The sequence below is a fragment of the Lycorma delicatula genome, chromosome 9, assembly GCF_047948215.1.
Source record: "Lycorma delicatula isolate Av1 chromosome 9, ASM4794821v1, whole genome shotgun sequence".
In the NCBI taxonomy this organism is placed as follows: domain Eukaryota; kingdom Metazoa; phylum Arthropoda; class Insecta; order Hemiptera; family Fulgoridae; genus Lycorma; species Lycorma delicatula.
This window is the reverse complement of record NC_134463.1, coordinates 97987446-98003484: the sequence shown is the minus strand read 5'-3', so window position 1 is coordinate 98003484 and position 16039 is coordinate 97987446. Positions and strand designations below refer to the sequence as shown.

At 31.5% G+C, this 16039-nt stretch overlaps 1 protein-coding gene and 1 long non-coding RNA gene across 5 annotated transcripts in view; one reads left to right on the top strand and one right to left on the bottom strand.

The window, feature by feature from the left end:
- The window catches only part of LOC142330102 (ribonuclease Z-like), a 40819-nt gene extending 32208 nt beyond the window's left edge, over positions 1 to 8611 (bottom strand). The window contains exons 1-2 of the mRNA XM_075375167.1: positions 8401 to 8611; positions 2506 to 2621 (exon numbers count right to left, since the gene is read on the bottom strand). Of these exons, the coding sequence (XP_075231282.1) occupies positions 2506 to 2621; positions 8401 to 8542 (258 nt within the window). The 5' untranslated portion in view covers positions 8543 to 8611. The remainder of the gene's footprint in view (positions 1 to 2505; positions 2622 to 8400) is intronic.
- On the top strand, positions 487 to 13355 carry LOC142330103 (uncharacterized). Of its 4 annotated transcripts, none has more exons than XR_012757684.1 (4): positions 529 to 809; positions 10237 to 10419; positions 11770 to 11956; positions 12859 to 13355. It is a non-coding gene; the product is annotated as an uncharacterized LOC142330103 (long non-coding RNA). The 4 variants fall into 4 exon arrangements; XR_012757682.1 differs by having other exon boundaries at positions 534 to 809; positions 10237 to 10470; XR_012757683.1 differs by lacking the exon at positions 11770 to 11956 and having other exon boundaries at positions 547 to 809; positions 10237 to 10470.
- The last annotated feature ends 2684 nt before the right edge of the window (positions 13356 to 16039 follow it).

Genomic DNA, 16039 nt, shown 5'->3' with positions numbered 1-16039 from the left:
TTTCTACTTTCCATTATTTCTCTTAAGATGATTAAAAAAAACAAATTTCATAGACATAAGTAAAAGTAAAAACTCATATCTAGAATTCACAACAAAATTGTTATAAACACTAGCAGCGGGCGTGTATGATGTCAATAAATAAATTGTAAATCACAATCTAAATTATTTAACGTTTAACGTATGTGATGAGTCATGGTATGGTACTATGTACATACCTCGAGCAACAAACAAGTTTTTTTTTTATCCACAATTTTTTTGATACAAACATAACCTTATATTATTCAGTTTGGGCTACGTTTAGCCAACATAAAATATCAACTAATCTTGAGTTCAGTTGCATTGGTTCAAAAATAAAATTGCAAATTTTAAAAATTTAGAAAAAATAATTCCCAAATTGGAAATTATTTTTTTATTGGTTAAGTTATCATTAAATTACAACCTATCATTAATAATTTCAAAAAAATTATTTTAAAAATATGTAAAACGTCAACTTCAACAACATAGGGACTAAATATAAGAAAATATATTAAAAAATGTAAAGTGCAAAGAAGACAAAAAAACTCTTGGAGCTCTTATTTAGCGAGTCTAAATTGTATCCCTTTTAACAGGTTTTTCATGATTTTTGAGAGGTTAAAACTTTTTTATTAGTACAATACACAAGAAACATTTTTATTTGTCATAAACATCTACAAAAACAACGCAATTTGTGCAAATTTGAGATTTTTATCACCAGCCTCATCAGTTATTTGAAGCCAAAATCTGAATTTTTAAAAAAAAAATAGTTTTCAGAAATTGATAAAAATTTAGAGGTAAGTATATCAATATATCACCATTAATATTATTTATGCTAAAACTACTAAAATATACATACCTACATATAAAATAATAATTCAAATTGTGTATGCCATCCCTGCCTCTTGAAAAATATTACCAAAGTGAAATTTGACCATTTTTCATGTTTAAATTTATTGGTATTTTCTCACAGAAAGAAGAGAGATAGGTAAATAAACCACTTGACCAATCGTTTACCTTGAGAAAATATGATTAAACTGCTTTTTGTTTCATCCTTTCAGGACCAATAGATTTTTAGTTATGATTTTTTCTGTAAACCCTTAGAATCACAAAAGTAGGTGTGCACACCATAACAAAAATGGCTGCTTAAATAAAAGATTTAAAAACAAAATTAGTTAAGGTTCTGAAGCATGTAGGAAACAAGTGGGTAAGTTTCAATTTTTTTTTAATTGTTCAAGCAACCACTCTTGGGTCACTTCAAATGGAAAGGTAAGGTTGTTGACTTTTTTTGAATGTGTCAATTACTGGTTGACTTTCCAAACCCTGTTTTTCTCTTTAATTTCTTCAGTCACAGCTAGGTTATCAATGAAATACAAATTGGTTTGCAATTTGAAAAATCTGTTCCATGGTAATTCTGTGGCAACAGGAACTCTAAAATTACTACGGTAATATAAACATAATCTTGGAAGCAACAGCCAGCTACTACACTAGCTCCCACAAGCTGTTTAATTTCTTTCATATTTGTTTTTAAGTCAACCCTATTAGTCTCTTGCAGACCGCTACTGTTAATCTGTGTTGCAATTAATTCACAAAAGTCATGGTTATAATATTGTTTGAAATAATTAAGAGGTGACAAACATTCACGACCCCCAACATCCCATTCAAGGTCATTGGCTCTTTCATATTTCCAATTTCATTGCTTTGTTTCCATTTTTGTGGTTGCAGCTTTATATTCTTAACCAGTTTAGGTTCAATTTGATTTGATTTTTTTTTAAATCTTTATGAGAAGTAAATAAAATATATTCTTTTCTGGTTTGGTTGCTCTTCTTAACATTTAAGTCCTCAGCAGTTTTGAGCATATGAATTCTAATTTTTCTCTGATGAAAAGATATATTTTCACCAATGTCTAGAAAATCTGAATTATAAGCTTCAAACAATGTATAAAAACATATCACTTTCTTTTAACAATTTGTTATGCATCTTTACAAATAAAATGAAACAGAACAATCTATACAATCAACACTTTAGACTAAAGAAAATATTGTGTATTATTTACCATCAACAACAATAATACAAACATTCTCTTAACTTCAAATAGTGCATAAAAGCTTGGTTATATCAACAAAAGTGTGCTTAACAAAGTTTAAAAGTAATAAAGTTATGTCCCAACATCTAATGATGTGTTTTCAAAACTTCTACAAATAGAAGCATTAAAGAAAAAAAAGTAAGCATTGATTGTTGGAAAACTGCATTTTGAAATGCAACATTGCTGATTCCAGGGTTAAATAAAGTACTATAAAAATGTCAAATAATGAATGGAATGTGAGGTTACTAAATACAGAAACTTCAAATCTAAGATATTGATAAGTTTTTAGTGAAACTATATTCAAATGCGCAGTGAAGGTTTTCAAAAATTTTAAACACTAACAGATTAATAATAAATAACTAATACCAAATATACAAAATTTTCTTTATGAAGAAATTTATTCTCACATGATCGCCATGTAGATGTGTAATAAATATTTTAGTAATCTTAGTAGGTCTGACAAAACTTTTCGCTAGTTGTAGCTGTGTTCCTTCACCACAGTCAAACAAGAATACTTCTCCATCTGAAACAATATAAATACCAATTCCTTGATTTATAAAATAAATTAATTTATAGCCGATAGTAATTTATAACCAATATAAAAAGATGCTATATAACATCATGTTAATATAGAGGATAAACATGTTTAAAAAAAATGATCCTGGTATCAGTATACTTTTTTTTTGTCTTAAAGTCACCAAAGATCAGGATTTAAAGGCTTAGCCTTTTAGGCCTTGTCACAAATTAAAAAAAAAACAATAAAATACAAGTAACTATATAGTGGTGTGCAAATTAATTCAAATACAAATGTTGTTTAATTAAAAAGTAACTTTATTACAAAAAAAATCATACCTGTACAATTTGTGACTATAATAATTATTATATTTATAATTAATATGTGGTAATTTAATCGTAATCACTTCATTTACATGATCTGGCATCGATTCAACAAAGGTATAACACATTTTTTTGATTTCTTCATTTTGAAACCATGCAGACATTACTGTTTTAATGAGTTCAATATTTGTAGTACAAATTAATTTTTGAGTCTTTTTTTGACTACTGTCCAAAGATTTTCAGTGAGTTTAAGTTTTAGGAATTAGTTGCTCAGTCACGGGAGCACTTTAATATTTTGTTCCTTCAAAAACTTTTTCCACTTTTTTGACAGTATGGCATGGCTCCAATTCTTGCTGGAACATTCTGTTGCTTTGTGAGAATTTGTTTGCAAGATGTCTCACAACCCTTTCCTTCAGATTCTTGATGTATCCATCACTTTTCAACATACCATCTACTGGGAGTAATGAAAAAGAACCTTCAAGTGAAAAAACTTCAAAATATTTTTTTATTTGATGTTTAACTCATTGTTGGATATGAACCAGTGATGTATTTTCATCTGATGCTTTTCTAACGTATGGAACTCTTTGCCCCTGAACTTAAAAATGTGACTCTTTGCAAAACATAACATTTTTTCTGGTCTTCTTTAGTCCAGTTATCATGTGCTTTGGCTCACAAGTATCTTTTTTGTTCATTCCTGATGTTAAACGCTGCTTTTTAGCTGGCTGATGAGCTTTCCGTCTAGGTGTACAAAGTTGGCGCCTAACAGTTGCCATGTGTAAATTTATTCCACTGATTGCTAATTCTTGATTGAAGCACACAGCAGATAATTTGGCCATTTTATAATGTTTAGGTCTTTTTTGCATTTATCACTCAAGTTCTGTATATGTAATCCCCACGTAAGGGATTTATCCAATACCAGTGCTAAAAATCTCACATTATCCTTATATTGTATTGGATTATTGCCGATTATCAACGTAGGACTTTGGTGAGGAATTCTCTTCCTACAGAAGTGTACACAGCACGTTTTTTCTGATGAAAATTGGAATCCATTATTCTTCGCAACTTCATTTAGATCGTCAATCGCCCGTTGTAATTTGTATTTCACCATAGCTGTCTTGTTGCTGGCATACATAATTCCCAAATCGTCAATATAGACGCTTTTGCTGATTTCTACTGGAATGGCTAAAATATCAATTTATTAATGGCGATGGTAAACAAGGTACCGCTAAGCGGTGAACCTTGGTATTCCATTTTCCAAGATTCTTTCAGATGAATATTCATTGTTGACGCGTACTTGGAAAGTACGGTCATTCATATAGTTGCTGAGTAAGACTGGCAGATTGCCACGAATGCCCCATTCATGTATCTGGACCATTACTCCATGTCGCCAGATCATATCAAAAGCCTTCTGAAGATCAAAGAAGACTCCGACACAATGTTTCCTTGTAATAAAGCTGTTGTATATAATATTCTCTAGGTTGATCGTTTGATCGGTGGTAGAATGGTATTGCCGAAAACCTGATTGATATGATGATATCAGGTTTTCTTTTTCTAAAAGCCAAACGAGTCGATTATTAATCATTTTTTCAAGTATTTTTCCCATAGCGCATGTCAAAGAAATAGGACGGTAGCTATTGGGATCTGTTAAATTATCATTTTTCTTCGGTACTGGAACATGTGCTTTTTTCCACTGCTGCGGGTACATTCCATCCCTCCATATTTGATTATACAGTTCTAATAATCTGCATTTTGCAATGGTATTCAGCTGCCTGATCATGTTATAATGGATTTTATCCGGACCAGCAGCTGTGTTGCCTGCTTTCTCCAACGCTTTCACGAATTCTTCCATTTTAAATGGTACATCGTATGAGTAATTATACTCAGTTCTGAAATTTAGTAGACCTTCAAGTTTTGCTTTTTTCGTACGAAAATCTTCATCGTAGTTAGCCGTTTTGCTGGCCTTCTCGAAGTGATTGGATAATAACTCTGCGATTTTGTTTGGAGTGTTCTTAATTTCATCTTCATCATGAAGGCTAGTTATGGGAGCAAAGTTTTTACGCCCACAAATTGCTTTCATTTTCCTCCAAACGTCTGATGCAGTAGTAATTCTGTCAATGGATGACACGTATTCCTGCCAGGCTCGTTTCTTTGAATTTATCATGAGACGTTTTGCATACGCCCTGTATTTGTTAAAGGCAATAAGATTATCTGTCTTAGGACGTTTCATAAGGGCGTTATACGCTCTTTTCTTTCTTTTTATAGCTTCACTAATTTCATCGTTCCACCATGGAACGGGTTGCTTCGTAAGTTTTCCAGTTGTTTTGGGAATATATCTCGATGCCGAGTCAAGTATCGCATTTGTGATAGCGTCGACATCGTCTCCGATAACTCCAGTTGTTTCGGGGAGTATCGTCCTAGCTGTGAAGCTCGTCCAATCTGCCTTATCAAACAACCATCTTTTAGAGATGGTGTATATTTTCCCTGTAACATCAGTTACAATTTGCACCGGGAAATGATCGCTTCCGTGCAAATGATCTAAAACATGGAAGGTGTACCTCGGTGCTATCGATCCGCTTATAATTACAAGATCTATACAGGACGCCGATCCATCTCTGGCACTGAAAAAAATTCCTGACCCATCGTTTAAAAGAATAAGTTCAGAATTCATCAGGAACCTTTCCAATTCTTTTCCGCGGGGATCTACTCGATCCAATCCCCAAAGAGAATTAAAATCACCCACCAGTAAAACAGGTGGGGGAAGCTCAAACATTAATCGTGCTATGTCATCCTCATTCCAATCACAATTCGGCAAGTTATGCTGCAGACAGTGACCTGAAGCGGACGCTTCATCCTAATGGCGACCGCTTGTAGGTTTGCATTTAGATCAGCAGCTTCGGCGGTAGCTCTAGTCTATGTTAATATGGCTACTCCACCTCTAACTCTTACATTTGGCGGTTGATATCGCCGAAATATATCTCATATCCTCTTAATTGAAAATTTTCATTTCGGCAAAAATGTGTTTCTTGCAGACATATACAAATCGGGTCTACATCATATACCAACCGTTGGAGCTCATGGATGTTTGAAAAACATCCACTAATGTTCCATTGTACAATCGACTCGCTAATTTTAAATTAAATTATGGTTTTCCTTTCGGCCAGCCTTCTTTTTTTCTCCATACTGCGAACAGCTTCGTGTTCGTGGAGAACGTCGTCGCCCGTATAGCTTCCGGTCTCCGAATTGGAGTCCACCGAAGCCGCCGACGACTGGATCGGCGCTGATTGAGAGGCGGAAACCTGACCGACCCCTGACACGGGAATCGCACCGCCCCTGGAAGGAGGGACACTTGCCCCCCCATGTGGTTTTCTGTGGCCTCTGTGGTTTAGAGGCCACCTCAGTTGCAGGAGGCTTGGGAGCCTCCATAACAGACTGCGAAGCTGTCACTTTCTTCTGCCCGTCATCTAATATCTCTCAAAGACGGACGTGGGCTTCTGATTTGGCGTCCGTTTTCTTCTGAACAAGAGCAACTTTCGGAGATTTATCTTCAGGAGGCTGTACTAATATCTTTGGCTTAACAGGTTCTTTACTATTGAAAGGCTTCATTTTATTTTCAATAATTCTTTCAATCATGTTAACCAAAGTGGGTGTAAGTTTGCTGATGAGCTGGCTTTCATCGACAGCAACTGGAGTAGGAGCAGGAACAGCAGCCGCAGCCTGAGCATAAGTTGTTGTTGCTCTATGTTTGCGAGCGTTTACTATCTTTTTAGCTTCGAGGTAGCTGACTTTCTGCAGGGTTTTAACTTCCTGTACAGCTACCTCGTCTTTCTAGACAGGACAATTCCTGGATCTACATGAATGCTGTCCCTTGCAATTGATACATGTAGGAGGCTCCTTACACGACTCTCCTTCATGCACCTCATCACCGCACACGCATATTTTCGGTCTTTCTCATCTAACAGCGATGTGGCCAAAGCGTTGGCACTTGAAGCATCTCATTGGCTGCGGGACAAATCCCCGCACATCCAATCGAAGTATTCCCGCTCTTACCTTCTCCGGCAAAGTAGGCCGGTTAAATGTGAGAACATGAGAGGCTGAAGGTAGGACCTCGCCATTCCTTTTCATGTTCAAACGGCATCATTCTATTACTCCTTGTGATGCTAATTCTTCAACAATTTCTTGCTCCGAACAGTTCAAAAGATCCCGACAGACCACAACACCCCTAGAGGTGTTGAGCGTGCCATGGGGATCGACGCGCACAACCAATTCTCCAATCTTTTTCAGCCCTAGGATCTTCTGAGACTGAGCATCATTTACAGTCTCTTCATGAAGTCCAGTGTAGGTTTTTCTAATTTCCTTAACAGGGCCTCTTGCACATTTATTTATTTTCCGAGCAATGAGAAAATGAGAAAGGGACTCACCCTCGAGAAATTACCATCTTCCTTTGTAATCACTAGGTATTTAGGTTTCGGTAAAGGTTGTTGCTCTTGAAAAAAGCTTTTTGCAAGCTCTTTCTTGCCTCAACCTCAATACGACGAGAATCTGCATTCTTTCTCCGTTTCGCCTCAGGCGAAACGGCTGGTTCTAAACGAGGGTGTTTTCGTGAACCCTCTGCCACGTTTGATTGTTGTTCAACTTGCATGATTACTAATCCCTTCTGTAGTAAGGCTAGCCGCCGGGGTACACCCCCACTCCGGGGCTACCAACCCTGGAGGTCCGTTCCGGTACTTCGGTGGAACCGGCATATGTCTTGGCAGAGAGCGGATGCGCAGTCTCTGCACTGACTCCAGGCCCCTACACACCGAGGTTTTCAGGGCTCCCATGCGCCGAAAAACATGGGCACCTAACTACATGCTTGCCATCGCGGGGGGCATGTGGACACCGAAAGGCCTCCGTTACACCTGAAAATAACCTCGACCGTGACCGCCACATCGCCAGCTCTAAATATGATATGTTCACTTCCAATTCGTTTAGTTGTGCATGATCTGGAGGTAGCCGATAAATCCAGTCCGTTTGGTGACCTGAAAGCGGAAGCAGGTCAAAAGAAAAGGATATCTGAGGAATTTACTCGGAACCATGTTAGCCAGCTATTTGTATTATATGTAAGTACAGCTGTTGCCGCCCTGGACGTGGAACGTAGGTGTTGTTTTCCGCATGTGGGGATTATTATTATTGTTTTTATTATTATTATTCAGCTTTTATAATGCAAAAATCAAACAATATTTAGCCCCATGATGTTAATTTTTATTGAATTGGTTAAAAATTAATGAAAGTAAAATTTTTGATTATTGTTATTACTGATATGATTTTGAAAATTGTAAAACACTACTGTAAATGAAAAGACAGCTTGAAATTTTTTTTCACTTGCCAAAACAAGTTCTTTAAAATGGCATGGTACACAAAAATTAAGTTGGTGATATAATTTTTTTTCACTTATTTACTAGAATAAAATTTGAATAAAACTATACTTGGAAATCTTAAAATGAGGCTTGAGAGAGCATGTCTTGGAGTTGGATAGCAGGCACCAGTACCAAGAAACATTATTTCCCAGTAATTTGAAAAAACGTAATTAATAAAAAATAAAAATATTAACACCAAATTTAACCACATGTCTATATAAATTTAACAACATATGTCACTAGAATAAAATATAAAAAATACTTAATGATAAAAACCTATATTTCACTGAAACATTCATTCCTATTATTTAAAAACTAATAAATTAAGCTTTACAGTAAAATCTTATCTGATAAAATTTTAATCATTCATATCATATGACATAGTTATTTTAATTATATAATAATAATAATTTATGTAAATTGGTTTTTTAATATGTTAATTGTATTATCATTATTATAATTCAATGGAAAACAATCACTGTTACATTTATTTTTGACATGATGAAAAGATAACAATTTTAAAGGATTTTTATTTTAATGCATCAAATATTTTATTAAAAATATTGCTTTATCCAGTTTATTAATGAAACTAAAAATATCTGCTGAAACCTTGTCAAGATTACTCTCTACATTTGGTAAGCAAGAGTGTTAAATGTTAACACCAAACTAGAAAACTGTTATTAGCAATATAGATTTCATCCATGTCATATCTTTTTTTGAACCTCCAAAATAAAGATTTGTTTTATTATATTTTTCTGTTGTGATTAATATTGAAGTTGAATAAATGAGATATAATTAGTTGAATAATATTTGAATGTGATTAAAACTAACTATGTAATACAAATATATTTATAGACATTAATTAACTGATTTAATTATAAATATATTTAACCATAAATTTAATTAAATATGAGATATTAAGGTGCTAAGATAATAGGTAAACCTGGTCCTCATATCATTATGATTTTACTAGAAATGTGTTGTTCAATATTCCATTTTATGATTGGAACATGCAGATAACCGTATGTTTTTTACTGATTGACTCTCTAGGAGGGATGATTCGATTTTTTCTTATTGGAAGAACTGGAATATTTCAGTTCATGACAATGGATGGATATAATTTGGATGCTTTTCAAAGTAACAATAAATCTGAAAAATTCTTTAATTCATCAGGGACTCAGGGTGAATATTTTTGTGTGTATATTCATTCTTCATAAGTAAAATATTGTACTTGAAAAATACCTGTTGTGTTATACCACTGTTTGCACTAGTTGACATAAAATTTGGAACTGAAAAGGGACTAGGGATTCTATATAGTATTTTATATGCTGAATCTGAATATGTATTCTGAAACAACCTGTCACATAATGGTCTTAAGTTACAACCCCTTTAATTTATTTATTCCATTATTCGTGCAATAAACAATACAAATAAGTTAGTATGTCTGTATGTTTGCTTATTCACATTTGATTTATATTTTGATGCTGTGGAGCTGTATTTAGTATATAATAGTAATTTCATGTCAAGCCAGACATGTCAGCGAGTCAAGTAATGAGTAATTCAACGTGATGAAATTTTCCTCAGTGTGAGCTCAGCTCTTGGAATGACTTGCTGTGTTCTTTACTTGTGGTAGTAGTTTTATCATACACATATTATAAAGATTGTTTCATAAGTGATGCCATAAATTTAGTGAACAATTTTTATGACACAACAACTTTGGTATTATTATTTTGCTGAACATAAAGATTTGTTAAGTTGCGTGTGTTTGGCGCTGTGTTTTATTGCACTCCATCGTGAAACAATTTTATGAAATATTTTAACTAATTAAGTATTTATAAATTAAAACTTAATTTTTATAATTAATAAGTATGTCTGTAATATTTTTGTTTACTTTCATTCATTCAGGAAAGGAAAACGTCAATATTCCCCTTGTTGAAGCAGATCATATTATTTTACCACCACCTCTACACATAAATCTAGGCCTGATGAAGAATTTTGTAAAACATTAGATACAGATGGAGATGGCTTTAAATATTTAGCTGAGGTTTTTTCACAATTAAGTAAAGCCAAATTAAAAGAGGGAATGAAGTTAGTTACAGGAAAGATTGATACTCTAGATTTATTGGGAAAATTTAACATGTGTGTTCTAGTTTTCTCAGTCATTCAATGTTTATCTGATATAACTGTACTTTAAATTCTTCAATTAATGTTATTACCTGATTGTTTAATGATAACTATGTTTAGCAGACTGAATTTTTATCAGAGGAAAACAATATTCAGAGTTGCAGTCATAACCTTTTCAGCAGAATTATAATCATTTGATACAATTAAAGTAAAAGAATAAGAAAAGATTTATTATTAATTACTGAAATTTTTTTTCCAGAATAGTCTTGAATTTCAGAAGTTGTATTTCCCACTTTTTATTTTGTGTTTATTGAATTAGTTTTACTTTTAAACATAATTATTTTTATCACATTTATGTTTTTATGTCAATTGTGAAAATGTATTTTATTTTCTTTATTATTGGTCCAGTATAGATTTCTGTGCCCACTTGAAGAAAAATTTCTAAATATAATCATGAAACCAGGATCCAGAATTTTTGAAACAGTGTATTTTTGTTTTCCATACATATATTTTTAATCTATTTAGACATTACAGCTAGTCAGTTACAACAACCAATTGATTTTTTTCTATGTTGAGAACTGTTTATCTTTCTTAGTTTCAATCTTTTATCACATGTTGATGCACTTCAGAACCAAATCATTGTCAAAACTAATTATATTGCAAGATTGTACTACGAGTACAATAAGTTTTGACAATGAAGTTATTCCAAAATGAATCAACATGTAATAAAAGAATGAAGCTAAGAAAGAAAAATAGTACTCAACATAGAAACTATAGTAATCTTGGCAGAAAAGATAACAGTAATTATTATTATTTTATTAAGACCAATTTTAACAGATTGATTACTCTTTTAAAATGGATTTAACAGTCATAGATTTACTATGTTTATGAACCTTTGACATTGCGACCAATGATGTACATCATTCAATCAATCTGTTCTTGGTTTTCTTCTCACATTCACTTAATAAAAGAACAGCTGAAATATCTTTTAAGCAACATGCTGAGAGAGGTAACTGCTGGCTTGATTTAAAACTTAGGCTAAATTTTACTAAAGAATGCATCCCCTTTTTGGGGCCCACAAGTGAAACCAGATAAATGGCTAATCTGAAATAAGATTAGTTTAAATAACCAGAAACTTAAAAAAAGATTATCAAAATTACAGAAAAAAGCAAAAAATAAAACCACATATTCATTTTTATCACATGCTAATATGCCAACATCGCCAATATTGCCGACAACTAATATCACTAATATGCCAACATCATAATATTGGTATATTTTATAATTTTCAATGTAATTTTTAATATATTTCAGGTAAGAAGTATCAGCAACATTGATTACAATATATATATGCATAAAGTATATATTTTTGTTACATATTTATTGAAATAAAAATGAATATGTTCACAAAAAAATTAAACTCTAAAACTAGGAGGAAATTTTGTTTATTCAGAAGTTCAAAGTTGTTCAACAATCATCAGTAGAAGAAAAATTTACACAAGTAAATACAAAAAATAAATTTAATAAATAAAATAATAATAAATATTTATTGAACACAACAATAAGATATTTTTCTACCTGTATTTTTAAATTCAGAAATGTAACATATCATTCTCCCTTCAGAATAGTGGCAAAGTATGTCTTCATACACAGAATGTCTGGGTTACAGATATCCAAAAGTAATGCCCTATATTTAAAAAACCAGTTGTCATAATGTCTTAAATATAGATCCAATCAACAGGAAATATCTCCAAGATTTTTTCTGTAAACTTTCAAGGTCAGCTGAATAAGCTTGCACAGGCAAGCCAACTCACAATCCAATTGTAGTCGCTAGTAATCAGTCGAGATGTACCTTGACATGCCTGAGATGCAGAATGGTACTCTATCACACTTTCATCAAGATGTTATGTTGCTCTTTAACAATACTTTCCCCAAATGTTGGATCAGACAAGGAGATCCAACTGCATGGTCAACTAGATTCCAGATTTCACTCCTTTGGACTTTTTTGCATGGGGATTAATAAAGTTGTGTGTACCAAAGAAAAGTTTAAGATTTTGATGATTTAAAACAGAGAATTGTTGAAGCTGTTGGTCTAATAATGCTGCAGATGCCTCTAAACACCTGGTAAGTGTTAGATTATCATCTAGTCATATGCAGAGTTACAAATGGTGAAAACATTGAACTTGAACTTGATTAACTTACATTAAAACTTTGTGAGTTGGAGTGTTCATTAAAAACAAAATTAAATCATATTAACTGGTTCCCTTAATATAAGCTGGTTTTTTTTTGTACCATCAGCCCAAACCCTTTGTGCTTCACCACATGTATGTCATAACATACATTGAATCTTGAAAGGAGTATGTTAATTTGTTGGCTTATGCTATGTATCTATCTTTCTTACAGCTGTAACCATGTATCCATCTGAAATACACGATAAACTAGTCAGATTTGCTTCTTCTGAGAGTAATTATATTCACTATTCAGCCAGTCTATGATGAACTCAGTGAAGCTGTTACTTGCAGAACTAAACATCAATTGTGTTTCTGGCATGCTAACATGTAACACTATTTGATGTGAAGACAAAAGGAAACCACTTCACACTTTTGTTTTATCTTGAAAATCAGAGAATCTTATTATCTTGAGTTTTGGAAATGACCTAACTCAGATTATCTACAGCTTTTTGGATATGGCACCAAACATACATTATCAGTTTACAGTGAACAATTGTAATAATTTTTAACACACTAAAATTTTAATGTTTTTGGTGGTTTGTGAGTTATCAGTTTTATTTTAATATTTGTTAATTTTCTTTTACATTTATCTTAGTTTTGTTCTGAATTTGTATTTTTAATCCTTCTCCTTTATCTTCTGATGACTGTACATAAATTGAAATGCATATATTGTTCTGAATTTTTATTTTTTGCCAGTGAAAATTACAAAAACTTTTATATAGACCCACATACTTAAAACATAGTTTTTGTTGTAAGAAAATAAGTAACAAATTTAAAGCTGGGCATAACATAACTTTCAAAACAGAAAACCAAATTTATTATTATAGAGAGAAAAAATAAATTAAAAAAAGAAATAATAAATTTATTATTTATTTATTGTAGAGAGAAATATAAAATACAATTGCCAAATAATAATACGGCAGTCCTACAATATTTGAAACTAAATAGTTTTGTTTGAACAGAACAGAAACATATGACAAACAGAATGTTGCTTGAAACTGAGGTACACAAAACACTTAAAAGCGATCTGTTGCAACACAATCAATGTTTATCAACTACCATTAGTTGAATTATTGTTTATCACAATGGTAGTCACAATTTATCAACAGCTTTGATATTCTACACATACACAAAAAGTTGATATTTTTAGAATTCACATACTCAAACATTAGTAAAGTAGAAAAAAGTAGGATAATACATGGACATAATTTCAATTCTACTAGCAATATCATCAATGGACACCACAGTGAGAAATGGCAACCATTCATTTAAGTAACGGTAAAAAAGCAATTATGAATTTTTTTAAATGTTATATTAATTTGTTTTGGTTCTGGGAAATTAAATTTTACAGTAATGTGCAGTTTTATAAAAAGTAGTTTTGTTGTTCCTAAAAAACAAAATAATAAAAATTTATGAATATTTAGGAAATGAAATTAGTCAACTAAGATTAAAATTTATTGATCCAACATGAAAATAAGAACAACATCAATTATAAAAATGATAGAATTGCCAATACATAAACCCGCTATAGTATACGGAATAAAGTTTTCTTCTTGATCACGAACAGAATGTATTATACAAACTATACCAGATGTCATATAAAAAATTGAGCCAGGAATTTCATGTAGAAATTGTTTAAAATTAGAAGGTTCTTCATCTTCGCCTCCAAACATATATGTAATGATAAAACCAGTTAAAACCACCATATATCCTCCAACAGTAAAACCAAACAATACAGTAGTTGTAGGTGTAAATGGTATGAGATACCAATCCATATAAGACCATAAACTTACTATAACAAGGTTTATAACCCATGCAATAAATTTAAAAAGAAATACATGCTCTCTGATTGGAAAACTAAATTTTACCATTAGAACTACAAAGTGGAATTATCTTTTTTATAAAACATCTTGTCACAAAATAATAAAACTAAAAACACTAATAATTTTTTGATCACTAGTTCTAGTATTAATGATATAAAACTTGTAACCATGACAAAAATTTAATTCCTCTGAGAAAATTTTTATAATTTTTTAGATCAAACTTTATGTAACAAAAATACTGAAAATTCTGATATCTATTCAACTTCAATGCTGTAATCAAGAATGTAATAAAGAATTATTCATAAAAAAAAATTCTGAAAAAGAAAAAAGTAAGTTGATAAATAATCATGATTTAAGTAACCAATATCTAAAAAAAAAAAATAATACCAATATCTAATGAAAAATGCCAAAGTATGGGAACATCAGTGAAACTTCTTCATTAATTTTATTTAGAAATTAATCTCTAAACTGTAATGAAATTAACTAAACTAAAAAAAAAAAAAACTGAAATTAACTAAATTAATGAAATTAACTTTTTGACTAATAAATCGTATTTATATAAGCATTTTTAATCGTTAGTCTCAATATCCTGATTGAGCTGCGAACACATGACAGTTTAATCCATAAATCATTGCTACAGAAAGTCTTGTAAGTTGTTTAAATCTATCTTAAGAATATGAATCTTAGACATGCAGTATAGCTTTAGAGTACATAATGAATTACTAGATCTTCTTTGCAAAAAGATTGAATTTTTTCTCAAAATATTTTGGTAAATCACTTCTTAAGAAATTGTTATAGAGGTTGTTGGAACTCTTGACAGAGATTTTAAAAAAATTGTCAAACAAAACTTGTTAAAAATTTAATTTAAATTTAATTTTTAAAATTGTCTTATTCATTTTTCATACAATGCATTCTATATTAATTAAATACTGAAAAAGATGTCTTTCCTTCAAGAGATGTCAAGTCCTCCAAAAAGAAGCTCCAACCCCTTCTAACTAAATCACAAAATAACCTTAAGGAGTCCCTGGTTTTACTTCTAATAGGGAATCTTTAATATAGAGTTTCCAAGTAAGTAGATGCAGTTATGTTTCTTTACAGGAAATTTGAACACTTGTTGCAACTGAACTGTTTACTGATTTCAGTAGTAGTATATAGAACATCAAATTGGAATTCTTAAACTTTAAAGTAAGAATTAAGAGTTAAAACTGTAGTTTAATCAAAGAAGATGATATCTACAGATATATTCTTGCACTGTAGTTCACAACTAAGAATTACTTATATTTTATATTAAAACAACAAATATTTTCTTAAATCACTAAGTAATCATTTGAAATAATTGTCATATAATAAAAGTTTTTGATAGTGTTTAATTGGGGTTATGTGCTTTTAGTACTCTCTGCTTGCAATAAATTATGCCAGTCATTTTTACTGGCATAACAAAACATTATCTTATATTACACTTGTAAAGTTTAAAATTATTTTAAAAATAACATCTTTCATTGATTTTTATTAACAAAATCAAAAGAAATA